The 25338-nt window shown below is 46.0% G+C and overlaps 1 protein-coding gene across 5 annotated transcripts in view; it reads left to right on the forward strand.

Moving 5' to 3' along the window:
• FN1 (fibronectin 1) overlaps positions 1-25338 on the forward strand; it is a 70025-nt gene that overhangs the window by 38176 nt on the left and 6511 nt on the right. Inside the window, exons 22-40 of one of the 5 annotated variants that reach the window (XM_054044707.1) lie at positions 425-593; positions 2252-2338; positions 3257-3448; positions 5666-5938; positions 6994-7176; positions 8840-8929; positions 9712-9981; positions 11058-11174; positions 11662-11826; positions 12922-13077; positions 14338-14451; positions 16169-16438; positions 18801-18988; positions 20601-20688; positions 20935-21111; positions 22208-22297; positions 22549-22728; positions 23494-23583; positions 24519-24970. In XM_054044707.1, coding sequence (XP_053900682.1) covers positions 425-593; positions 2252-2338; positions 3257-3448; positions 5666-5938; positions 6994-7176; positions 8840-8929; positions 9712-9981; positions 11058-11174; positions 11662-11826; positions 12922-13077; positions 14338-14451; positions 16169-16438; positions 18801-18988; positions 20601-20688; positions 20935-21111; positions 22208-22297; positions 22549-22728; positions 23494-23583; positions 24519-24970 — 3351 coding nt within the window. The remainder of the gene's footprint in view (positions 1-424; positions 594-2251; positions 2339-3256; positions 3449-5665; positions 5939-6993; positions 7177-8839; positions 8930-9711; positions 9982-11057; positions 11175-11661; positions 11827-12921; positions 13078-14337; positions 14452-16168; positions 16439-18800; positions 18989-20600; positions 20689-20934; positions 21112-22207; positions 22298-22548; positions 22729-23493; positions 23584-24518; positions 24971-25338) is intronic. The other 4 variants (XM_054044710.1, XM_054044708.1, XM_054044709.1 and 1 more) reach the window with 4 other exon arrangements.

The raw sequence follows: 25338 nt of genomic DNA on the forward strand, positions 1-25338 counted from the left end.
GAGCACTGAGTAGAGCGGGGCAGTGTCTTGTCTTCTTAATCTGAAGTGACTATTCAGGGGTTAAAATATTTATGCAAAGGAGGTGATGCGCTCACATGCCTGATCCAAGGACCATTGAAGTCAATGGGAATCTTTCGCTGACTCCTGTGTGCTTTGGATCAGGCCCATGTTTGGGGCATCGAGTTGATAGTCCGTCATGCAGCACCATGAGGTGGCACTGTCCCGTTCTGCCGCATGATGCTGTGTTCCCTGAGGCTTACCCAGCTACAGGGCTTTCGATGCCCTCTGTGCTCCAGCATAGACCAACTTCCCCACAACAAGTCAGCTAATCACTTTGGAGGATGTGTCCAGAAGGCTTATAGACACCTAGATGGTTCATATGTGAGGCTAGAATGCAACCTTCCCCCTTTCTGCTCCTCTACAGCTAGGTGTGCGACCAAGTCAAGGTGGAGAAGCCCCACGGGAGGTGATTTCTGAATCTGGTAGCATTGTTATCTCTGGCCTGACTCCTGGAGTGGAGTATGTCTACAGCATTTCAGTCCTGACGGACGGTCAGGACAGAGACACACCGATCATCAAAAGAATAACTACACGTACGACACATCTGAATATCCCTTACTAATCTGTAATGCTCTGGCTCTACTTCGTTAGGTCATTGCGTGGCTGAGTGGGTAGGTTACTAGTGGAGGACTCAGAAGGGCTGGATTCTATTTGCAGCTCTGCCACTGCAGGATACCCTTGGGCAAGTCTCTTTGCCTCAGTTCTTCCCTATATTTAATGAGAATAATGCTAATGATTTTCTTTTATAAAGCACCTTAAGATCTTGGCCTGAATTCAATTGAGTGCTAAAAGAATTATTATTAGTAGTAGTAGTAGTATTGCTAAACCCCTAAAACAGAGCATTTGTGTGTCATTTTCTCTCTTCTCAGTCTCAAAGGAGTCTGCTCTCCCTTTGATTCTCAGATAACATTAACATTACTGCATGTGGCATCAGAGTACAGCTCTGAAGGAAGCTATTTTAGTTTCAGAGTAGCAGCCGTGTTAGTCTGTATCCGTAAAAAGAACAGGAGTACTTGTGGCACCTTAGAGACTAACAAATTTATTAGAGCATAAGCTTTCGTGGACTACAGCCCACTTCTTTGGATGCATACAGAGTGGAATAAATATTGAGGAGATATATATACACACATACAGAGAGCATAAACAGGTGGGAGTTGTCTTACCAACTCTGAGAGGCCAATTCAGTAAGAGAAAAAAAACTTTTGAAGTGATAATCAAGCTAGCCCAGTACAGACAGTTTGATAAGAAGTGTGAGAATACTTACAAGGGGAGATAGATTCAATGTTTGTAATGGCTCAGCCATTCCCAGTCTTTATTCAGTCCTGAGTTGATTGTGTCTAGTTTGCATATCAATTCCAGCTCAGCAGTCTCTCGTTGGAGTCTGTTTTTGAAGTTTTTCTGTTGTAATATAGACACCCGCAGGTCTGTCATTGAATGACCAGACAGGTTAAAGTGTTCTCCCACTGGTTTTTGAGTATTATGATTCCTGATGTCAGATTTGTGTCCATTAATTCTTTTGCGGAGAGACTGTCCGGTTTGGCCAATGTACATGGCAGAGGGGCATTGCTGGCACATGATGGCATATATCACATTGGTAGATGTGCAGGTGAATGAGCCCCTGATGGTATGGCTGATGTGATTAGGCCCTATGATGATGTCACTTGAATAGATATGTGGACAGAGTTGGCATCGGGCTTTGTTACAAGGATAGGTTCCTGGGTCAGTGGTTTTGTTCAGTGATGTGTGGTTGCTGGTGAGTATTTGCTTTAGGTTGGGGGGGTTGTCTGTAAGCGAGGACAGGTCTGTCTCCCAAGATCTGTGAGAGTAAAGGATCATCTTTCAGGATAGGTTGTAGATCTCTGATGATGCGCTGGAGAGGTTTTAGTTGGGGGCTGAAGGTGACAGCTAGTGGTGTTCTGTTATTTTCTTTGTTGGGCCTGTCTTGTAGGAGGTGACTTCTGGGTACTCGTCTGGCTCTATCAATCTGTTTTTTCACTTCAGCAGGTGGGTATTGTAGTTCTAAGAATGCTTGATAGAGATCTTGTAGGTGCTTGTCTCTATCTGAGGGATTGGAGCAAATGCAGTTATATCTTAGAGCTTTAGTTGTTGGTTAATTTTAAGGGTTTGGGTTGTTTTGTTTTTCAAATGACTCTTGGGATTGTCAACTGATCACGCATTTGGCTTCTTGTAGCATTATCCCCACCGACTAACCTGCATCTGGAGCCTAACCCTGACACTGGAATCTTGACGGTCTCCTGGGATAGAAGCACAAGTCCAGGTAATTACATAGCATCAGAAACGGCTCCGCATTACGAAAGTGTAGATCAAGAATATCTCCCCTGATTTACTCCAGAATTACACTAATGTAACTGACGGCACAGCGATGGTTGTTAACCAGGCACCGATTAAATGTTTAGCTGCCATGTCATCTTTTGGCATATGTTATTTTCAGTTACATTCAAATATCATCTGATAAAATACAAATGTTCTGCATTCCTGTATGAAAACAGTCTGCCACAGGACTCTTAAAGCCGTACCTTCCATGTCAAACAGTGACATTCCAAAGGATGATCAAGATTGCCTTTCAAGTCAGGTAGGATTGGGGGAGTGAGGAGTCTGCGCCAGTATCCTCGCTAGCTAACATAGAGTCTGAAATAAAGAAAGCAAAAAAAGACCAAGAGGGTTTCTGGCCGGAAGGGAAAATGTGGGGTTAGTTCACTAAAAGTGAGTGGGGCATTTTCCAAAACACCCAATCTTGGCCTAACCTTTCTCCCATTGATGTGGATGGGAGTATTTCCCTTGACTTCAATGGGAACTGGTAGGCCAATGCTGAGTGCTTTTGAAAACCCCCACCCTGAGCTGAGAGATGCAACGTTTCCTATTTCTTGTCATTAGAATTTTGGCTTTGGGTAACTCCTAAGAGTCCATTTTCAAAGCGCTGCAGAGACTAGCCGTGTCTCCCGTTAATGCTCATGGGAGCTGCGTGGCTAAGCCCCCATTGGACACTTCTTTGGAAATGTATCTCAGTGTGTCAGTGCAAAATGGACCGATCCTACGTTGAGCAAGCACTTGCGTGCCCCGCTGAGGTTGATAGGGAGCATCTGTTTAATATCATCTGTTTTTTCTCTGAGCGATTGTATCCAAGCCTGGTTTAAATAAATCCGCCGCATTGATTCCTGTGATCTATGTATTTCAGGCATCACTGGGTACAGAGTTACCACTGTTCCTACCAGTGGGCAGCAGGGTTACACCCTGGAGGAAGTGGTCAGTGCAGAGCAGAATTCCTGCATCTTTGAAAATCTGAGCCCTGGCCTGGAGTACAACGTCAGTGTTTATTCTGTCAAGGACAACAAGGAAAGCGTCCCCATCTCCAAAACCATCACACAAGGTAATGGAAAGATGAGCAACCGCCTCGGTCACTGTAACAGACCAACCTTGTAAGCAGTCTGCACATGAACCTCCTGCTGACGCTGTTGGTGGAGGATTTGCAGGCTTAGACCCTAGCAGGAAGGTAGTCACTTGCCCTATGTGCCAGTGCAGGTGAGTAAGGGGGCCCTTATACCCCATTACGCATTGGCAGCCCATCCGCTGGGGAAGAGCTGTCTCTGTGAAACCGGTACACTGCCTCACTTGCACAGGTGGGCTGGGGACTGAGCAGTGCCTTGACTCCACCCCATGGTACCCCAGCCAGCAGATCTGAGCCGGCAAAGAAGGAGAAGCCGGGACGTAATGTAGTACTAGTCGGAGCTAGCGGCAGATCTATGTGCTGGGATGTCTCCATGTAGTCCCAGTACCACAGTACTACGATAAACATCTGAATCCCTGAATGATTGGGTGCTAGTTTTGCTTTGTGAAGGTTTTGTTTGGCTTTGTTTCCGTTAAGCCATGAAACGATGCCAGCTCGTGTGTTTGGCAAATGCTTGCTGTTAACCCTGCTTTTAAAATGTCTGTGCTTCACTGAGTTGCTGTGCACTCCTGTGGGTATCTAATGATACAACACTGCTGCATTAAAGCAACAATGGCTTTAACCCTGTGCCATGCTCTAATGGGGGGAAAAAGCCCCCCAAAATGGCATCCTTTGTGTCTTTTGATACTCTTGAAAGGTGATATGGTAAATGCATCCCATGAGGATAAATAGTTATTTTACAGAAAATGGACATTTTGCTACACTTATTCTGTAAAATACTTGTTTTTCGTAACGGAGCAAGAAATATTTGCTCAGTTATTAAGCAAACCAGCCTATTGCGCCAATTCTATCTGATATTTCCTTTTTCCAGCTAATTCCTAATGATCCTATCACAAGTGTAATAAGCCATAGGTCCTTTCTTACTGAGGGGAGCAGCGTCCCCAGCTCCCACTGACTTCAGAATTTGGTCCTTAAAGCTACAGGGCCAGACTCTGAGCTGGTGCCGTTCTGCTGACTTCAAAGGAGCTGTGTCAATTTGTGCCAGCTGAAGAGTTGGTGCCTAGAAGTTAAAGGCATAGCAAAATCCCTGATTTCTGTTGGGTCTAACATTTGGAAAAGAGCAGCTTTGCTAAAGTTGTAGTGTCCATCGGAAAAATTCCATAGCCTTGTTAACTATGCAAACATCTAGGATGCATGTAGAAGGTTATTCAAATGAATCTTAATTCAATGGCTTGGTTTGAAGATTGTAAAGTTTGGTTAAGAAACCAAGTCAGTTTTTCTCAGCCACACACTGCTCCTAGCATAACATTCAGAGCTGGGTGATGCTGTGAGTTTCATATGGAAAACCCATATCCTAGAAAAGCTCATTTTTAACCACTTAGTTTTTCTAAGCAAGCTTTATATTGCTCCCAAGTTTGGGGTTTTTGTTTTAGCACCTGTGCTGCAGCTATAGCTGCAAGACTTTAAGAATACCGGGCCAGAACCTCAGCTGGTGAAAATCATCATAATTTCTTTTGGCTCATTAAAGATACACTGATTTTCACCAGCTGCCTTCATTGATTTAAATAGAACTACAGCAGTTTTTGCCAGCTCAGGAGTGGGCCCACTCCAGTTATTTCAGCATTCCCAATGTGTTGATAATTTTATGATTTGAACACTTGCAGCTGGGCATAGTATTCTGAGTATTTTTTTAAAAAAATTCTCGAGGGTCAGTTATCACTAATCCAGTTTTCTTTTGCTTAAAGATTAACAGACAAGAGAATTTTTTTTTAAATGCTAAAATTGGGTATGTCTTTAAGAGAATCATTTTAAAAAACCACCTCAGGGCCCAATTGTCTCATCCTTACAGTAAGCTCAATGGGAATTAGGCGCCTAAACCAATTAGGCTATTGTACATCCCACCAGGCAGAGTCCAGCTCTTCAAAGGTATTTAGGCACCTAACTCCCACTGAAATCCTGCATTCCTGCCTGCTTCTTTCCCTGTGTAAATATGGCCCTCCGTGTGTTGCAAGGTACTATTTCATGTGAGAAAAGGTGGCGCAATTGGGCCCTCAGTGGGAAAATGATGCATATCACCATCATCGCTTGACCGTTTCCTCACTGTTAAGACGTGTAACCTGATGCACACTGCCTTATTTTTCCCCCTCCTCTTTTCTTTTGCCTCTGTGTGTCTTTGCTGTTCCCCTTGGCACTCAGTAGAGGTGCCCCAGCTCACTGACCTAAGCTTTGTTGACATAACTGATACAAGCATCGGCCTGAGGTGGACTCCGCTAAATGCCTCCACCATTATTGGTTACCGCATCATGGTAGTTGCGGCAGGAGAAAGTGTCCCTATTTTTGAAGATTTTGTGGACTCCTCAGTAAGATACTACACAGTCACAGGCCTGGAGCCGGGCATTGATTACGACATCAGCGTAATCACACTCATTAATGGCGGAGAGAGCGCCCCTACCACTCTGACACAGCAAACGGGTGAATTTTGAAAACTTCCGTGTTTGTGACCTGGATGGTGTTTCATGCTGTCACTAGCTGCTAGGGAGACTGGGGCTTTCTCTGAGAAGAATTGAGCCACTCACTGTGATGGGGGGAGGGGAGGACAAGGACCGGCTTCTGTTTTAAATATAGAATGGGAAGGGCGATGCAGTTTGCATTTTTTTAGCCCTGTGCATGAACTGCATTTTTATATTGCAGTTATCTGCAATGGCAGGATCTTATTCAAGCTGGATTTTCAGGTTTCACTGTTAAACTTGAGTTATGTGATCCCCAAAGTATAAGATCCTGAATCACAATCCCCAGAGTGAGATGGGACCCCCCAAAGGGTCGATACAATTCTGGAGACACTCTTCGGTTTAGCCCCTGACGCTCTCACTAGTCAAGTCATTTGAGCTATTTGTATTTTTTTGGTGGTGGCCCAACTCTTCAAATCTTGCCTTAAAAGATGGACAAGAAACATCGCTCCCTGAGCACACGCTAGTCACAGGCATGTCACACTGTCAAGGTTCTCTGTAGTGCATGGGTAGAAGATGAACTGAGAACTAGTTTGTGCATGAAACCCTGTCACATGTGAGTAAGCTGCTGAGGTTCTAAACCCTTAAACACACAAGTAGACGTAGAGGTGAAGGAACTTAATGGAGCTACCCTCTCGTCCCCTATGTATGCATGTATCCGTTTTGGTGAAAGGACTTTTTCATATGTAAACTGCTGTATGGCAACTTAAGCCTCTCTTGGCCACGTCTCTATAACCCAAGTTGCAGCTGCAAGCCCAATATTACAGAAACCTGCCACCTTGTTTTCAAATTATCTTAACAGAATACATTTCAGTATCAGCGATTGCCAAGAGGTTAAAGGAGCCTGACAGTAGCGTGAGTGTTTTAATGTAGCTTAGGAGTATGTTTTGCATGGGTCTGACACCGTAGCCTCTTTTTCGCATGAGATACACTGTAGATTCCCTGAGCATCCACTTTGGTAAACGCTCACCTTCCAGAAAATGTTAAAAAAAAAACAACCCCAATATTCTTTGCATGTAGCTGTTCCTGCTCCAACTGATCTGCGCTTCACCAACGTGGGGCCAGATGCTATGCGTGTGACCTGGACTCCTCCAGTATCCATTGAACTAACCAGTTTCCTGGTGCGTTACTCACCTGTGAAGAAAGAGGAAGATGTTGCTGAGATGACCATTTCACCCTCCAACAACATGGTGGTTTTAACAAGTAAGAGGTTACCGGCTTAGGTCAGCGGAACGTCAGGGACTTCTCTACAGCAGCATTTCTCAAGCTGAAGTCCACTGATGGTTGGTGGGTCTGCGGAGCACTTGTTGGTCAGTAGGTGGTCACATGGTATTGGCTCCCTCCCCCTGCTTTACAGCAGCTAAATTACACTAAAATAGATACAAATACGTAAAGTACTTTCTTAATATTACTCTCCTATGTATTAATGGGTATAGCTGCCGCATGGACATGGAGCAGTCATGAATTGGGGAGACATGGTTCTCCTGATTGTGAGTTGGAGGTGAGTTGGTCCGTGAGATAATTTCCCGAAAGATGCGGTCCATCCTCTGAACACATTGAGAACCCCAGCTCTCCAGTGAATTTCTTGTTGGAGACCCAGCATAAAGGGAAGGAAAAGCAAGAAATTGATTGGAATAAGTATAATGGACCAGATTCTCTGCTGGGTTAAATTGGCGTAGCTTCATTGACTTCCCTAGAGCTATGCTAATTTACCCCAGCGAAGGACTCGGTTCATTGTTTTAACGAAGTTAAAATCAAACCATGTAAACCTTTTCCCGCTAAGACAAGGACGATGATTCATCATACTGGGGGGCAATTGAACCTGGTTAGCTATTAAGGGTAGGTACATATTGCCTATCTTGTTTGACAAAAAGTCAATGACTTGCAGTGCAGCGGTCTAGATGAAGACACAAAGGATCAAAATAAGCAAAAGGTCCCCTTTGAGTCTTCTGATTTTGGAAAGGAAAATAAATGCTCTATCTGAAATTTCAGCAGTACCATGTAACTAATCTCTTCCCTTTCTCACAAGCATATAATTAATTTGCTCGTCTCGATACAAAAGTTGTGTTTTGTTGGGAGGATTTTCCCTAGAAACTGGACAAGTTGGTTGAGTGAGAGACAGTCCCTGCTTTAAAAATAAAGGACCGCATTCTTAGCTGGCGTAAAATAGAATCGTTTCACTGAAAGTCAGTGGTGCGACATCAGTTTACATCAGCTGAGGATCTGGCCCTGTGTATCACTAAATGCTCAGAGCTGGGAGGCCTGTATGGAAAACTAATCCCTGCTGACAAACCCATCTAAATAATATCCTTGCCAAATAGCAATAAAAAAAGAAACCACCACCACTTGTTGCAGGCTAAAACTGCCGTAAAACAAAAGGCCATTCCCATGCTTAAAACCAAGGATATGTCGGCGGGTAGCGATCGATCTATCGGGGATTGATTTATCGTGTGTAGTGTAGACTCGATAAATTGATCCCCGATCACTCTCCCGTCGACTGCTGAACTCCAGCTCGGCGAGAGGCGGAAGCGAAGTCGACGGGGGAGCAGCGGCCATTGATCCCGCGCCGGGAGGATGCGAAGTAAGTGATTCTAAGTCGATCTAAGATACGTCGACTTCAGCTACGCTATTCTTGTAGCTGAAGTTGCGTATCTTAGATCGATCCCCCGCCCCAGTGTAGACCAGGCCCAAGCTTTAGCTCGATTCAAATGTCTAACTATCCATTAAGCTCAGGTTTTGCACAGGCTAAGCAAAAATCGGTCACTTAACATCATGAGCTGTGTCAGTCAGAATTGCTGAGGTTTTTCAGTTGCTCCGAGAATCTGACAATTGCGAGGGTCTAAATTGGTGTGGTTTAATCCTTCAGGTCTCCTGCCTGGCACTGAATATCTGGTGAGCGTCTACAGCGTCTATGAGCAGCATGAGAGCACCCCTCTGACTGGCGTACAGAAAACAGGTATGTGGAAACCTGCTTGGAAAACTTCCGTTTGCTTCTATCTCTTCCATTAACCGCTCACTGATAGGACAACGCTAATCACTATGGGGAATTGGGGCATAAAAGCCTTTAAGATTTTGCTCTCCTTGACATGTATGGTTATATTGTTGGGGAGTTGCACAAAAGATTTTAAGGGAGTGATGCAGAGAGACAGCTTGGGAAGTGCTGAGCAAAATGGTCAAAGGGCCAGATCTTCAGCTGGTTTTAATTAAAAGGTGTATAATTGACTTCAATGGGGCTATGCTAACTTACATCCACTGAGGATTTGGCCCAATAAAAGACCAGTGTTCAGTCCCCCCAAGAGGGGTCCAGACACTTCAGGATCAGGTCCCTCCACTGTATCCCTCTGACATTGTACAACCAAGCAGCAGAAGTATTCTAATGGTTTTGTACTTTGGCTTTTTCTGTTCTCTGAAACCAGGGCTGGGTGTTTTTGTTTGGGCAAACATGTAAAATTGTCAAATACCTCAAGTTCAGAGGACTCCAAATGTGGACTGAACTTGCGATGAGATTCCATTTTTTGCCATTACGTTCCTGTGTTTTTTTAACACCACTGTATGATCTGGATCATTACATATTTATAGGTTCAGTGCTGAACAGTGTTTGGCAGGAGTGCAAGCAGGATTCTGAAATCCCACCGTGGGGTGGGGCTGGGGAAATCCGTCATCATTTCAAAATAAATGTATCTGTTATTCAAATAATCTGAACGTCCCTTTTCTTGGGGATCCTCCCACCCCGACCAGGTCTTGATTCTCCCACCAGCATTGACTTTTCGGATAGAACTGCCAACTCTTTCACTGTGCACTGGGTTGCTCCTCGTGCCACTATCACCGGCTACAAAATTCGCCACCATCTGGAACACAGTGGCACCAGGCCCAGGGAAGACCGTGTCCCACCTTCTCGGAATTCCATCACCCTCACTAACCTGGCTCCGGGGTCAGAGTACGTGGTCAGCATTATTGCTGTCAACGGCAGAGAGGAGAGCTTGCCCTTGGTTGGCCAGCAAACTACAGGTCAGTTCGGAGACAAGACAGACATAATGTACATTGAAATTCTCCTGCCCCATCTTGATAAGTTGTTAAACTGAATCCTTCCGGCTGGCTGGCAAGTAACTGAACTACTGACAGCAGAGCAGAAAGTTGGCTAGAGCAGTGGTCTTCAAATTCTTTTGATCACTCACTCCATCAGTAAAAAATTTTTGAGCACGCACCCCCTGCTCCCGGCCGAACTGTCGAAGCAAAAAAAAAAAAAAAATGCTGCTTGGACTCCCAGCCGAACTGCCGAGGGAGGGGGGAAAAGAAAAAAAAAGCCGGCTGAATTGCCGAAGGGGAAAAAAAAAAAGTGGCACTGCTCCAGCGGCACTCCTCCTGCTGCGCACCCCGAAGGATCCTCTTGCACACTCCCTGGGGTGCGCGCACCCCACTTTGGAGACCAGTGGGCTAGAGAATAAAGGGCCTGATTCAAAGGCTTCTGAGTTAAATGGACAGACTCCCACTGATTCCCATGAGCTTAGGATCAGGCCCAAAGCACAGAAAATCTGTCTGCTAAGGAGACAAGGCATTTTATCATACAAAGGAGTTTCTGAAGAGGCTAAGTGTTAATTCAGATAGCTCGGGCCAATGTCCATTGTGCACATTTAAATGACCTTGTGGTGAGCCTGCCTCAGAGTGTCGGGCTACCAAAGCAAAGGAAAAACCCAGGGAGCTGCCGGTTGGCTCCTGGGCTGGTAGATCCAGGAGGATTGAGGCCTTTCTTCTTGCCCTCCAATGGGAGACATCAAAGCCCTCCCACCAAGGGCAGTAGCCTTCAGAAATGAGTTCTCTGGGCAATTTCCCTTTCCCCGAGGTTTTTCTGCAGGAGGGACACATTTAGGGCTCAATCTAGTGGCCACAGAAGTCAATAGCAATCTTTCCATAGCCATTGCATTCAGGCTCTTAGCCAGATACGTCACCTAGAGACTGGATGGCAAACTGTGGGCTACTGGAAAGACTTGTTAGTAGCAACAGCCTCCAGTGTAAGTGGAGTAACAGGAGCCTGGGGAGTGTCAAATGTTCGTTTTTTTTTTTTTTAACCCTGCCCTCTTTTCTAGTTTCCGACGTTCCAAGGGACCTGGACGTTACTGCCACTAGCCCCACCAGCCTGGTGATTTCCTGGGATGCTCCCGCAGTTACTGTTAGATACTATAGGATAACCTATGGTGAAACAGGTCAGTGTGATCTAATATTACCACTTCTACAAGAGTTCCCCCTTGACACCAAGTGTGAAGCTTTAAGCTTGGGCCATTTAAAAACTGCAGCAAATAGTGAGGGCAAATCTGATCGATGATTGTAGCATGCAGCATGCTCTGAGAACTCAGATGGAGGCAGTGTGCTGATGGATATGCACCGAGAGAAGATTACCAATAAGTAAATATCATGACTGAACTTTAAAGGTGGGGCAAATCATCTTCGCCTACCACATCCAGAAACTCATTCATTTCAGTGGGAGTTCCATGGGCCTCTCATTTGCCTTTTGGTTTGGGGTGAAAAAGGCCTTTCCAACTTATTATGGGTTGACCCAAATCTCATTGGAATCAATGGGAGTCTTCCACTGACTTCAGCTCAGTGGGTTTTGGATCATCCCTTGCTTTTTGTTTAAAACGTGAATAATTATCAGCATTTTCATCAGATTTGCTTTCTGACCTGCCCTCCCAGGTGGCAGTAGCCCTGTCCAGGAGTTTACCGTGCCTGGCACCGTGTCCACTGCCACCATCAACGACCTGAAGCCCGCAGCAGACTATACCATCACTGTGTACGCAGTGACAGGCCGTGGAGACAGCCCCGCCAGCAGCAAGCCAGTCACGGTCACGTACAAAACAGGTGAGACACATGGACAATGCTGCTAGCTTCTGGGAGGAGGGATAGCTCAGTGGTTTGAGCATTGGTCTCCTAAACCCAGGGTTGTGAGTTCAATCCTTGAGGGGGCCACTTAGGGGTCTGGGGCAAAATCAGTACTTGGTCCTGTTAGTGAAGGCAGGGGGCTGGACTCAATGACCTTTGCGGGTCCCTTCCAGTTCTATGAGATAGGTGTATCTCCATATATGTATTTATTTATTCTGGTTTATCTCATCATTGTCCTCTGTTTCGGTTGGGAGTAATGGGCCCGTTGGCTTTGATGGAGTTACACCCCAGAGGGATTTACAGCCCCATCGTGTTCATAATGTTACAAAATGGGAGGGCAGCTTTTGGAGAGGGGAGTTGAGAATAAGACTAAACAAACTTACCAGAGTTGTGGACTTGTTTAGGGAGAACCATTTAACATCCATCTTTGTTGGCGTGAGCATACCAAGCAAAGGCTGGCTCCTCACACAAGGGGTGTCAAACCACTTGGCTGTTTGATGTAGGATGACTAGTCTGCTGCATCTTATCTCTGGCATTTTTAGTGCACTGTAGCACATAGGTACTCTCTGACCCTAATAGGAACTACCCTTGATGAGCTCTCTGGGGCAGAGACTGTCTTTTGATAGTTGTTTGCATAAGGTTTGAGCCAACTCCCATTGAAACAGATGGAAAATCTCTTTAATGGCCCTTTTAAAAGACTTCCACTGCCCTTAATGGGTATTGGATGTAGTGAGCTAAGTACTATGGTCCTGATATGTGATTCTTGACTGGGACCCCTAGTCAGATTGTAAACTGCTTGGAACAGGGACTGTCGACTGCTCTGTCTGTACAATGGAGTTCCATTCACAGGCACCACTGTAATAAACGCGATCGATAAGAATATGTGTTATTATGGTACAAATAATAAGTCAGAGCAGCATGGGTTTTCCATTAAAAAACCAGTAACAGTCTCAAAGAAGAAAAGCAGAAGTTGCAGGTGGGAGGTCACAGTGGGCCCTACGGACATGGGATACGGTGAGGAAAGGAGACTTCCTGCATTGCAGACGCTCACGGGGCTTATTTTTCGATGTGCAGAGATTGACACGCCATCCCAGATGCAAGTGACCGATGTTCAGGATAGCAGCATCAGTGTCAGATGGCTGCCCTCAACTTCTCCGGTCACGGGTTACCGAGTGACAAGCGTCCCCAAGGATGGCCATGGGCCCATGAAAACGAAAACTGTCCCTGCGGGTGAGTATGTCTTCATATCCCTAGGGATCTCGTCCCAATTGGCTGGAGTCCATCGGCACCACTTCGTAAAGCCCCTAGGGGAGTCACTTGAGAGTGCCTGGGGCAGATTTCCCTCTCCCGGCCTGAGCATGTTGGCTTAAGGGCTCTTCTGGTGACTTTGCATTTTGCCCTCTGGGACATTTCAGTGTGTTTTACCAGCTGTGCTGAGATTAGCTCTCAAGGCTGCTTGCTGCTGAGGTCAGGTTAATGTTCAATCCCATTCCAAAAAGTGGTGAGGATCTGGCTGCATTTGTTTTGTTTCTCTTACGTGGAGAGTGGAGAGACTGATCACGGGGCTCCAGCAGCCTCAAGGGGCCTTCGAGTGGGTATGAATGACAGTAACACTCACTTGAAGGGCTCTTTGCATTGTCGGAGCAGGCTGAAGGAGCCTTGGTATACGTGAGTCAGGCCAGGTTCTGCCAATCTAGTCTGATTCTGCTGCCATTTGGCATCACAGCGGGTCTTAGGGCACAGTTCAGTACCTTTGCTCAGTACTGCAGCAAGGCAAATTCACCAAAGTTTGGTCCAGCTTTAAAAATAAGGCCCACGAGTCGAAGCACACAGTCAGAATTCCCCATGAGAATGAATGTGTACCTGCTTGGCTGTGCTACCCCCCTGCTTCTTCCCACCTCCCCAAGCTCTGCAGTGAGCTGTGCCCATTCCATGCCAGGGACTAGGCCAGGAAGCTGCAAAAAGCTGAAAAGGTTGGCGAGCCATAGAAAACCCTGCCCCAGCTCTGCGGGTTCTCAGCAGCCACCCAGAGAGGCTGCAGAGTTCCTGCTGTGCTCAGCCCCCTCCAGCAAAGACAGCAGGTCTGCCATGTGACCACTAGTGATTGAATCTCTCTGCACTCTCCAGTAGAATTCCCAGACAGAGCCACGCTGACTAGTCCCTGGTTTTTACGTAGCGAGTAGCATGGGGCACGTGAGTCCTTCAGTGAAATTGCTTTCGTTCCTTTTCCTGGCCCCTCCTGCTTTCCCCAAGCAACCCACACAGAGTTTCTGCGGAGATGGGCAGGAGACAATCTGCATAGCCACTTTTACCTCCACGCGGCCACCATGCACAGCTTCGAGTATGACTCTGCTCCTCTCTCTGCCACATGGCACCAAGGGGACTGATTTCAATGGGAGTTTGGCATCTAAATACCTTTGACGATCTAGGCTTAAGACACAAAATCATCTCTCTATTCCAAATTATCCTGGTGTTGTCTTTTTCTTGCAGATCAAACCCAAACTACCATCGAGGGCCTGCAGCCCACAGTCGAGTATGTGGTTAGTGTCTATGCTCAGAATCAAAATGGAGAGAGCCTCCCTCTGGTTGAGACCGCCGTTACCAGTATGTATTTAATTTCACAGAAGACACAAAACAACCACCAAACCCACCTCTAGTATCTTCTGCAGTGTGCACCTTTTACTGTGGGAACTCTGGGGACATCTAGATTCCAGAAAAGGACAAGCGCCCCTTTCATAAAGAAATAGCTAGCCGGATCAGCTGCCAAAATATGCAGTCCCCTCAAAATGCTGCCAAAATATGCAATCCCCCACAATGCCGTGCTTTTATTTTCTTTCACTAAAAATGGTCAAAGCAAAATCATTTTTCTTTTTTGTTTTTGTTTGTTTTGTTTGCCTTTAGCGAATCTTTGAAAAATGTTTTGCATAGACCTCATTTCTAGAGCTGGAGGGCAAAGGTGGTTTTAGAGGGCTAGATTTTAACTTAGAGCATTTGCCAGAGCGAGGGAGTAAGAACCCGCTTTACACCCTTTTGTAGGCCACTAGACTTTGTAACCAGGTATGCAAAAGTAAGCATGACTTACACACCCGATTGCTCACTCCCGAGAGCAGCTGGGAGGGCAGTGGGCGGCGTCTTGGCCCATCTGTCTGCGTACTGGCCTGCTGGTACTACTTGGGGGAGCAAGGAGGAAAGCAGGGAAGAATCTGTCACTTAGAGGAGTGTTTCTAATGCTCAGTGTCTCCCAGGGCTACTCCTGGTGCATCATGGTTTATGAACCTGTCCTTGCTCAGGCCCGCCTGTAAAGCCACAATCTAACCCAAATAACTATAAAACTATGGTAAGCAGAACAGGAATTTTCTTGAAGTGTTGCATAGGCATATTGCACGAGCTGCATCAGTTTTAAGCCAAAAGTTTCCTATAAAATCACCTTTGCTAACCTTAAAGCATAGGGAATGCAGGTCTATAGGGCTAACATCGCATTGCAAAACAGTGACTCTGTGAATCATTATGAAGATTAATTCATAGCTGATGATTACGGACCCAATCCTCAGCAGGTGTAAATGTGGATGGCTCCACAGAAGTCCTCACCGGAGCTGTGCGTATTTACCCTGGCTTACGATCTTAGACTCACGTGTAATCGCATGAGATTACGACAATGAGGGGCTCTAATTTGTGGGTATATTTGTGAGATCATTGTGTGTATATGGGCATCCCCTGCACGCTCGTTACAAAGCCAAAGGTTTCTATGGATTTAGAATATAATCGACATAGTCATTTGCTGTTGTTACAAATGATTTAATTGGATGTTAATTTATGAAAGAAAATTGCGGGACTGATGCTCCTCGGCCTCGTACGGTTACTTACACTAGTGAAGAGTGAGCGCAACAGAGGTGGGAAAGGCTATGAAATCAGAATGGTGGGGCCTGATTTCAGTGCACACCAAGGCGCCTTACCTCACTGGGCCAGTGGAAAGGAGACTCATAGCGGGTGAAAATTACGTTTCTGGCATTTTAAGGCCTTTCTGTCTGAGCCGAGTGGCGTAAAGGGGCCTTAGTGGAAACGAGAAGCAGACACATGGTGGGATGAAATATTGGCCTTATTCAAGTCCATGGCAAAACTCCTATGGACTTCAGCGGGGCTGAGATTTCACTCATTGCATTTTACACTCACTAAGCGGAGGTGTAAAGATCTGTGCAAGGCAGGGGAGAATCGGGCACCTGCAAATCTGAAGACTGCTTTGCATGTAATCAGAATGCTTTTTTCCCCCCTCCCCACAACCTGCTTTTATCACATAACCTCTTACCGTTAATTTGCCTAACAGACATTGACCGCCCTAAAGGACTGACATTCACTGAGGTGGATGTCGATTCCATCAAAATTGCTTGGGAAAGCCCCCAGGGGCAAGTCACCAGCTATAGGGTGACCTACTCAAGCCCTGAGGATGGAATCCATGAGCTAGTGCCTGCCCCCGACGGTGAAGACGACACTGCCGAGCTGCATGGCCTCAGGCCCGGTTCTGAGTACACTGTCAGCATCGTTGCCTTGCACAATGACCTGGAGAGCCAGCCCCTGATCGGGACCCAGTCCACAGGTACACCTCTGTCTACACCGCCCAGCAGGCCAGAGCAACCATGGCTTAAGCCCTGGTGGTTCCTGTGTCCTTCTGTGTGCAGCTGGTGCCCGGCTGCGGGAGAACCTCCGTAGGAGCCTGGGGGATATTTGCTATTGAGAGGGGGCTTAGTTTGGTTGGAGAGGTGGATGATGCTTGAAGATTACTAAGTATTTATTGAGTAAACCTCTGGAAGACGAGAGTTACAATAACGGTCGGCTGCTGAGGATAGCAGGGTTAGGGCCACATCACAGATACCTCAGAGCAGGCATCTTCCATCACCTTTTAGCCCCTGTGTCTACCGATCCTAGTGAAATTCAGGGGGTGATCTGGTCCCCGGCACACATTAGAGCAGCCTAGCCTGAGCAGAGAGTAACAGTCCTCAAGGAGCCATTCCAGGAGCATATCACACACTAGCCACACCCCCTCCTCTCTTTGCCATCCTGGGCATCCACTGGCAGGACCAGGGATAGATGATATCAAAGGGTGGTTTCCTGTCCTTTTTGTGCTGCTAGGACAGCGCAGGAGGAATGGATCGGAGGCCAGGACCCATCCTTTAAACATACATATTCTTTCAGGTCAGTCCCTGCTATACTTATAGGCCACTTAGCCCTTTTGTACCCCAAGTGCTTGCCATCCCTCTTCGGCATTGCTCTGAAAGAGCTGCTGTATGCTTACAGCCTGCCCCCAGCTTGTCATTTGCACCTTTCCCACAACAGGGTAAAGGTAGGCTCCCTTCAAAAGAGTACCTCTAGTACGTAACCATCCGGTCCTTGTTTCAAGGGTACAACAGGAGAGATAAGATTGTTCAAGCATCCGATGCCTGACATGGAGTCCATGAAAAGTTCCATCAAGAGAGGCCTAGACTCTCTCTGGCTCTGGATATTGCAGGTTACCTTGTTTGCTGTCTCACAGCTACAACTGTGCTTCATTGACAACATCCACGCTGGTGTGATACACTCTTTCACAGGAGCATGGCCGTCCCGCTAGAGACCACATCAGAGCCAGATCCTGCTAGATCCATTGATTAAACTTTTTATTAACCAATCTCCTCTCTGGAATAAGAGAAACATGTGCACACACGCACGCACACACAAAATAATTACTGTTTCCTCCTATATTGATTTAGAATTTTCCTCTTGCTAAATAATTCCCAATTCACACCAGTGATCGTATAAATTTCAACTGGGTCTTTGTTCAAGAAATGGGGACCGGAACTATTATGGGAGCTCGGTCTGCTGCCAGCAATCTGAAATCTACTGCAGAGTTTCCCGCGTTGCCAGCCAAGTCCTGATAGCACTTTACTATCGACATCTCCATTAATTTGCAAATGAAAAGCTGACACTAAAATTTCCTGAGTGCAGGGAAGATTATGGATCTTAATTTACAGATTAATATAAAAAAGAAATCTTGGACAGGATGTTTATACCTGTCATAAATGTAAATAGTTCTTAAACCACTGTCTGGGTTTACCCTTTTGGGACCATTTTACAAAGCTATTGGAGTTCTGTTGATTTTCATGGGCTTTGAATGAGGCCCTATTTCAGTAAGCAAGGGAGAATTGCATTGTATCTACATGCTGTGCAATCAGAGTGCTTTGCAGCACCGTGGTAATGGTGGGCATGATGGTAAGCTATATATTCTGTTGTAGACCAAGAATGACAACTAATAAGACAATCAATATGTCCCATGGTGCTTCTATTTCTTCAGTTTATAGGAACCAAATGATTTCTTCTAAAAAGTTCTTTATTCAAGCATTGAGTATATTAGCTCAGGAAGATATCATATGTAAACAGCATTATGGCTTTCACAGCCCTGAGTCTCCAGTGCCTTGTGTAGTCTCTACACCTGTGTAGGTGGCTGTCAAATGCTCCCATTTGGCTGTGGTGGTATTTTTACATCCTCTCTGTACTCACTGGGCCTTCTGCTCCACTCTCGTGCTCTTGTACATCTGGAGTAATTCTGTAGAGGTCAGTGGAGCTAGACAAGCTGCAAGGCAGGGTGAAACTGACCTAAAATATCATGTTGGGGGCATGAAGAGTAGAGAAAGGCAGAAGAGGAACGGACATAGAGACTGACCTACTGAATGTATGCACCACCAAAGCCAGCTTTTCTGGAGAGAAGTAGCATCACAGATTTAGGCATCCAAGTCTGATCCTTGAACACCTTAGCTCCTAGGGATACGGTGACGGGATCCAATAGCTACCCAACATAGATCATTACCCTAGGCCCTTGCTTGTGTATTTCACACCTAGGACTATTTCATACTCATGATTGATAAAAGCTATCTTGACTGGTGCCATGTTCTCCCAAACTAATGGTCGTCTAATTACAATTTTCACAGCGATTCCTCCTCCAACGAACCTGCAGTTTGTTCAGGTAACTCCAACCAGCCTGAAAGTCAACTGGAACGCGCCCAACGTTCGTCTCACTGGCTACAGGGTGCGAGTGAATCCCAAGGAAAAGACGGGGCCGATGAAAGAAATTAACCTCGCCCCAGACAGCACATTTGCTGCCGTGTCGGGATTAATGGTGACTTTTTGATCTTTCATTTTAACGGGTGCGGCGTGGGAGGGGGGATGTTGGATTTCTTAAGCAATTTAAAAATGCTTTGGGCCAGAACTGCAGCAGGGGTAAATCAGTAGAGCTCCTGCCAATCTGGCCTTTGTTTTAAGTCTGGTTAGCTGTGGGCATAGTCCCTTGGATCTCAATAGTTAAAAGACAGTGGATCTGTCTGCTTAAACTGCAGTCTGCCTGTCCCCTCTTCACGCCGCCCCTTCCAATACAGCCTGGGGCCTTCTCTGGCAAATATGCGTCTGTCATACACAAGCTACTGGGCTTGTTACCAGAGGAATGGTGAAATTCTCTGGCCGGTGTTATGCAGGAGGTCAGACTAGAAGATCTAACGGTCCCTTCTGGCCTTAGACTCAGTGAATCTATTGATCATTTTTTTGAAGCTTCTGAATAATTTGCAAAAATTAAAATTTTTCATTAAATTCATTTTCAAACCTGAATTGGGCCAGCTCCAGCTGCTCTAAACTGAATTAGTTCCAGTGGAGTCAAGGGCTGCTGATCTGACCCCAGTTAAACGGCGATCTGGAACGTCCATGGAAATTTTTCTCAAAGCAGAGCACTCTTTGGTAGTACAATGTTTCTGTTAGCGTTAGGTAGCTCAGTCCATATATTACCTTCTTCTCAGGAATCCTAAGCTTCCATGTGTGTGGGGGAGGGCTGGCTCAGTGGTTTGAGCATTGGCTTACTAAACCCAGGGTTATGGGCTCAATCCTTGAGGGGGGGATTTAGTTGGGGACTGGTCCTGCTTTGAGCAGGGGGTTGGATTAGATGACCTCCTGAGGTCCCTTCCAACCCTGATATTCTATGATTCTACTACTGTTATAGATCTGGAACTGCTGTAAGCAGATAATCACACAACTTTTCTTTAGCCAGCTATCTGGCCAGCAAATATTATGGTTGTACTCCAATATATACTTAGCACTGCTGGCCAACATTCATGAAGGATCTTGGGTTCCTAGTGCTGGCTGCCCTTGCTCTACCAGGCTTCCCAGTTCAATTTTTTTCATATATTTATTTCAAATACATTTTCAAAGTTCAGGTTTCAAGCAGTTGCTAATAACAGTTTCAGCCTAAATGTGGTTTGCTGGGGGAAGAGGGGGAGGGAAACAGGGGCCTGATTCAATTCTGACTTGCGTCTGTTTTATACCAAAGTAACACCATTGACTTGAACTGAGTTATGCCAGTTTAACTGAGATGAAAATCAGATCTCACTTTTTTTATTTTTGCATTTAACTGGAAGTAAATCTAACCCTCCTGGTGATTTTGAGCTCACTTGATTTCTATTTTTTTACGAGTTTCATGTTTAAATAGGTTTCAGGATGCATCCGAAGAAGTGGGCTGTAGTCCACGAAAGCTTATGCTCTAATAAATTTGTTAGTCTCTAAGGTGCCACAAGTACTCCTGTTCTTTTTATGTTTAAATAGGACATCCATGGTGACTAACCAATGTGAATCTACTAACTTCTTGATTAGCTCATGCTTGTTTCCCTGTGTCCCAGCTTTACCTGCTTTTCTGAAGATCAGACATTCCATGTAGCTCCCTGATCATTGTATAACTTTGTTATTTCTAGGTGGCAACCAAATATGAAGTCAGTGTGTATGCTCTGAAGGACTCTCTGACTAGCCAGCCAGCCCATGGTGTGGTCACCACCCTCGAGAGTAAGCAATCCTACTTTACAAATAGCAGCAGGTGCTATGCATGGAGTCAATGGGCTAAGTCCTGCGTATGGACCTAGCAGATGCAACTGAGTGAAGACATCATCAGCATGTGGCCCTCTAAAAATAGTTGATGAATTTCAAAGATTCAGGGGATTCTTTTAGGGGATTTTTTCTTGTAGACCTTCCCTACCCCCTGTCAAATCATTGCTTCTGCCCGTTATACTGATCTCAGATCCTTCTGTGCAGATATCAGCCCTCCCCGCAGAGCCCGTGTGACAGATGTTACCGAGACAACCGTCACAATCACCTGGCGCACCAAGACAGAAACTATCACCGGTTTCCAGGTTGAAGCCATCTCAGCAGATAGCCAGAGCCCCATTCAACGGACCATTAGCCCTGATGTTAGATCCTACACCATCACCGGTAAATGAGATTCTTCATCAGACCATCTCTTCTGCATTGTAATATCTTCCAGTGACCAGGCTCATCGGAGATACATTTGGTTGCTAATCTGTACTGGGGATACCTTGGTGGGAATGGAGCTCAGGTGGAATTTAGGTGCCCCGTCATGCTGATCTTCTAACACGCATACACATTAACCTTGAGAACCCTCATTAAAGCCTTTGATCCTACCAAGCCCTCTGAGAGCAGATTGAAGATAACAGACATTCCTTGCATGGAGGGGTTATAGAATCTGGCCCTGATTTGATGGGAGCGCAGGAAAATAGTCTTGTGAGCGTTCACATTTTGTCTGCGGATGGAAGTGTTTTCCAGAGCAGCTGCTAAGGAAGTGCACTTTTTCAGACCATTAATACTCTTGAGTACTGGATTTTTCACTTGCACTTTGCAGACCTTGTTTCACATCATGATCAGAGCCCTCTTAGTCGGTCCAGAGATCCAGCTGCCTGATTTCGTGCAGGTCTGATCTTTCTAGACCATCTCCATTAGGAACCTTCTAAGATCTGAATAGATCTCCAGTGACTATCATTTCATGACCCTCTTGGTTCCATTCCTTAGATCATCTTTCCATTCACGTTTTCTGCTGGTTCCATTGGTATATTGTTTTGCTTTTCCATTCATTATTCCTACCCTGATCATTGAGAACTAATGAGAACAATGTCCCCATCTCCTTGTAGCAACCCTTTATGCACTGATTGGTCACAGTTTTGTGCCCTGTATCTGAAGCTAAGGGAGAGCAATGGTGGGAGGAGGATGAACCCTGTTAGAAGATGTGTATTTCTTGGATAAAGGTAATAACCATCTTGGATTTATGAGTGGGATTTTCAAAAGCACTCGGCATGGACCTAACTCTGCCCCCATTGACTTGGGAGCAAAGTAAAGCCAACAGGGTGCTTTTGAAAAATCTCACCCCTAATTCTTTGCAGGTCTACAGCCAACACACCCAGCCTGGGCATTAAGAGCTAGTTAGATTCTACCTGTAGCAGTGATTGCAGCAGCTTTCTGTATCACTTTTTAACCAGGCAAGGCTGAAACTGTAATATTTCTACTCTAATTCCAGGCTTGCAACCAGGCACGGACTATAAGATCTACCTTTACACCGTGAACGAGAATGCCCGCAGTTCCCCCGTAGTGATTGATGCGTCCACCGGTAAATGGCACTTCTTGTTTCTTTTTACATCTGAACAGAAATTATACTTATGCTTTCCTTGACTTTGATCTTATATATAGTTTACTGCATTTTACAGCCTTATTTTTCCCTCTTTGAGCATGAAGTGGATTATCGTCAGTAGGTGACTGCAGCCCATGGAAACCCGTCATTTGTCTTCAGCCCTCAGGGCAGCGGAGATGAAGTCATGTTTGCTTTTACCACATTCATTAACTGATTTTGTTTGCTCTTAGCCATCGATGCTCCTTCCAATCTGCGCTTCCTCACAACCACAAGCAACTCCCTGCTGATTACTTGGCAGCCGCCCCGTGCCCGGGTCACGGGCTACATCCTCAGATATGAGAGACCTGGCACACAGCCCAAGGAGCTGATCCCTCGCCCCCATGCCGGCACCACGGAGGCCACTCTTACCGGTACGTCTGTTCCATTTGGGAGTTCATCTGGTTCATGCCCCCTGCACTGAACTGAGAATCTCACTTAGATGGTGGCATTCCCCATGTGATCCAGCAGGGGGGTCAGGAGGTGTACGGTTACCAGCACCACGGGTCTTGGCCCAGGTGGGGATCAGACACTGTGGAGCTGTGCATGTGGGCAGAGCCTGGGATGCACTCCATCCCCCCCACGTGCCAGCCAGTGCCACTGAGCAGGCACTGAAGGACAAATAATCTGTACCAGGTAAAGGGCTAGTGCAGATTACACCCTGCTAGAGCAAGGAGAAGCCAAAGACGACGATGTAGTCTCAAGCTGCAGTGAGGGAGGTTTAGGTTGGATATTAAGAAAAATGTTTTCACTAGGAGGGTGGTGATGCCCTGGAATGGGTTACCTAGGGAGGTGGTGGAATCTCCTTCCTTAGAAGTTTTTAAGGTCAGGCTTGACAAAAAGCCCTGGCTGGGATGATTTAGTTGGGAATTGGTCCTGCTTTGAGCAGGGGGTTGGACTAGATGACCTTCTGAGGTCCCTTCCAACCATGATATTCTATGATTACACAAGGAAACCTAAATGGATTCTTTGTGCTTAGTACGATTCTGATTGGAAAGTGCATTTTATTTGTGCAGAAAGCTCTAGTATTATAAACCATAGCAGGGAGCGAAACCTTGAGGAGTCTCTGTTTAGCTATCCCGGACTCATTTTGTAATTAGGGGTTTCCTCAAGCATGAGGTCATTCTGTTCCTCCCCAGGTCTGGAGCCAGGAACCGAATACACCATCTACATCATTGCTGTGAAGAACAATCAGAGGAGTGAGCCATTGGTTGGCAGGAAAAAGACAGGTAAAATAATGTTCCGGTCCACCCCGAGGGGAGAAGTGGGGAATTAGAGTCTCAGCCCTGGGGGTAATGTCTTCTCCAGAGGGCTAATTTTATAACATTGCTTAAAATATCCTTTTCACTGGTGTATGTTGTTAATCAAATGCAAGCCTTCCCTAAGTGACAAGCTGCTTGTAGAAAGTAGCATTTTTTCCTTCATTTTCTTTTTCTTCCTTAAAAAGAGGGATACATTTTCATAAGCAGGGGTTCTGCAACGGACGAGGTGATCTGCTGAACAATGCAAAGCACAGTTCAGTGGACTCAGACACTGAAGACCTGAGATTGCATTCAGTTTGTTTCTTCCTTTCAACCATAATGAAATGAAAGCTAACACTCACTTTTCCTTCTTGCCTGTGATGGGCTCAGTGGGAGAAGCCCACATAAATGGAAGCTGTTCATTTGATGCACGCTTTTGATACATTTGAATTTGTCTGACTTTGTGTCTTGTCTGTGAGGCGCTGCAAGGAGAATGTAGCCAGTAAAATCTCTGTCATCCAGCTGGAGACCTCAATAACATAAGAGGGAATCCCTTCGCACATGCCCAAGGTTTTCTTCAATTGATAGACTACGAATGTCTATTGCAATCACCTCTTGTTTTCTTAATTTGCGCATTGGTGGCTTCTCTGGGTGCAGTGACCATAGCTTTGCCTCAGTAGTATGAAAATTAAAAACAGACTTTCTCTTACCCTCTCCACACTTCAAAATATAGATATAAAAAAATAGCCTCTGTAGAGTAATCCCAGAGAGGTCAAAAAAAGTGTGCTGTACTCGTGGGAGAATTGCTAACTTTTAATTGCTTTGAGCGCTTTACAGCATTCACTGTAGTTGCCTAGTTTATCATAACTAATGCTGGGGCTTAAGGTGCTTTGCTTTATTGCTTCTAACCTTTCTTTGGCTAGATGAGCTCCTGCAGCTGGTAACCCTGCCGCACCCCAACCAAGGCGGACCGGAAATTCTGGATGTACCTTCCACTGTGGAGAGGACTGGAAATGGTATCCAACTTCCAGGCACCAGTGGCCAGCAAACACTAGTGAACCAGGGACAGCAAGTCTTCTTTGAGGAACATGGTTTTAGAAGGACCACCGCTCCCACCACAGCAACTCCCATTAGGCACCGGCCGAGGCTGCAGACACCAGATGTGGACGAAGAAATCAACCTTAGTAACAGGTACCCAGTCCCGAGAGGGGACTCGGTTGAGCAATCATTCCCTCACTTACCAGGGTCCAGACGCAATGACACCACAGGCCAGGAAGCTCTTTCTCAGACAACCATCTCTTGGAGGCCCCTGCTGGAGAGCTCTGAATACGTCATCTCTTGCCAACCAGTCGGCACTGACGAACAGCCTTTACAGGTAATTGATTGTTTTTTCTCAGATGCACTGTGAATGCTGCCACACTATTGGAGTTGACTACGGCAGTCCTCAGACATTTAAGGAGACAGGACCTTGGGATTCTAGCTTCCCGTGGTTGCATTGTAGAGTTGATATAAGCAAGTTCTGGTTCCAAGATTCCATCTGCAACCATCCTAGGTAATTTCTATTTGCCACTTCACCATGTAGTATTAGCAGCCCTGCCAGATTAACGCTGTTTTAGCCTCTGGCTGAGGGCAGGCCCTGAGGGTGGCACTGTGCCTGAGGGAGAACAGAAGGTATATTGGCTAAAACAGAAAGACCCCAGGGCTCTGTTTGCACTTCTCCGTAAGAAAGTGCTAATACAGCAA

Source organism: Malaclemys terrapin, chromosome 11 (assembly GCF_027887155.1).
Source record: "Malaclemys terrapin pileata isolate rMalTer1 chromosome 11, rMalTer1.hap1, whole genome shotgun sequence".
NCBI lineage: Eukaryota > Metazoa > Chordata > Testudines > Emydidae > Malaclemys > Malaclemys terrapin.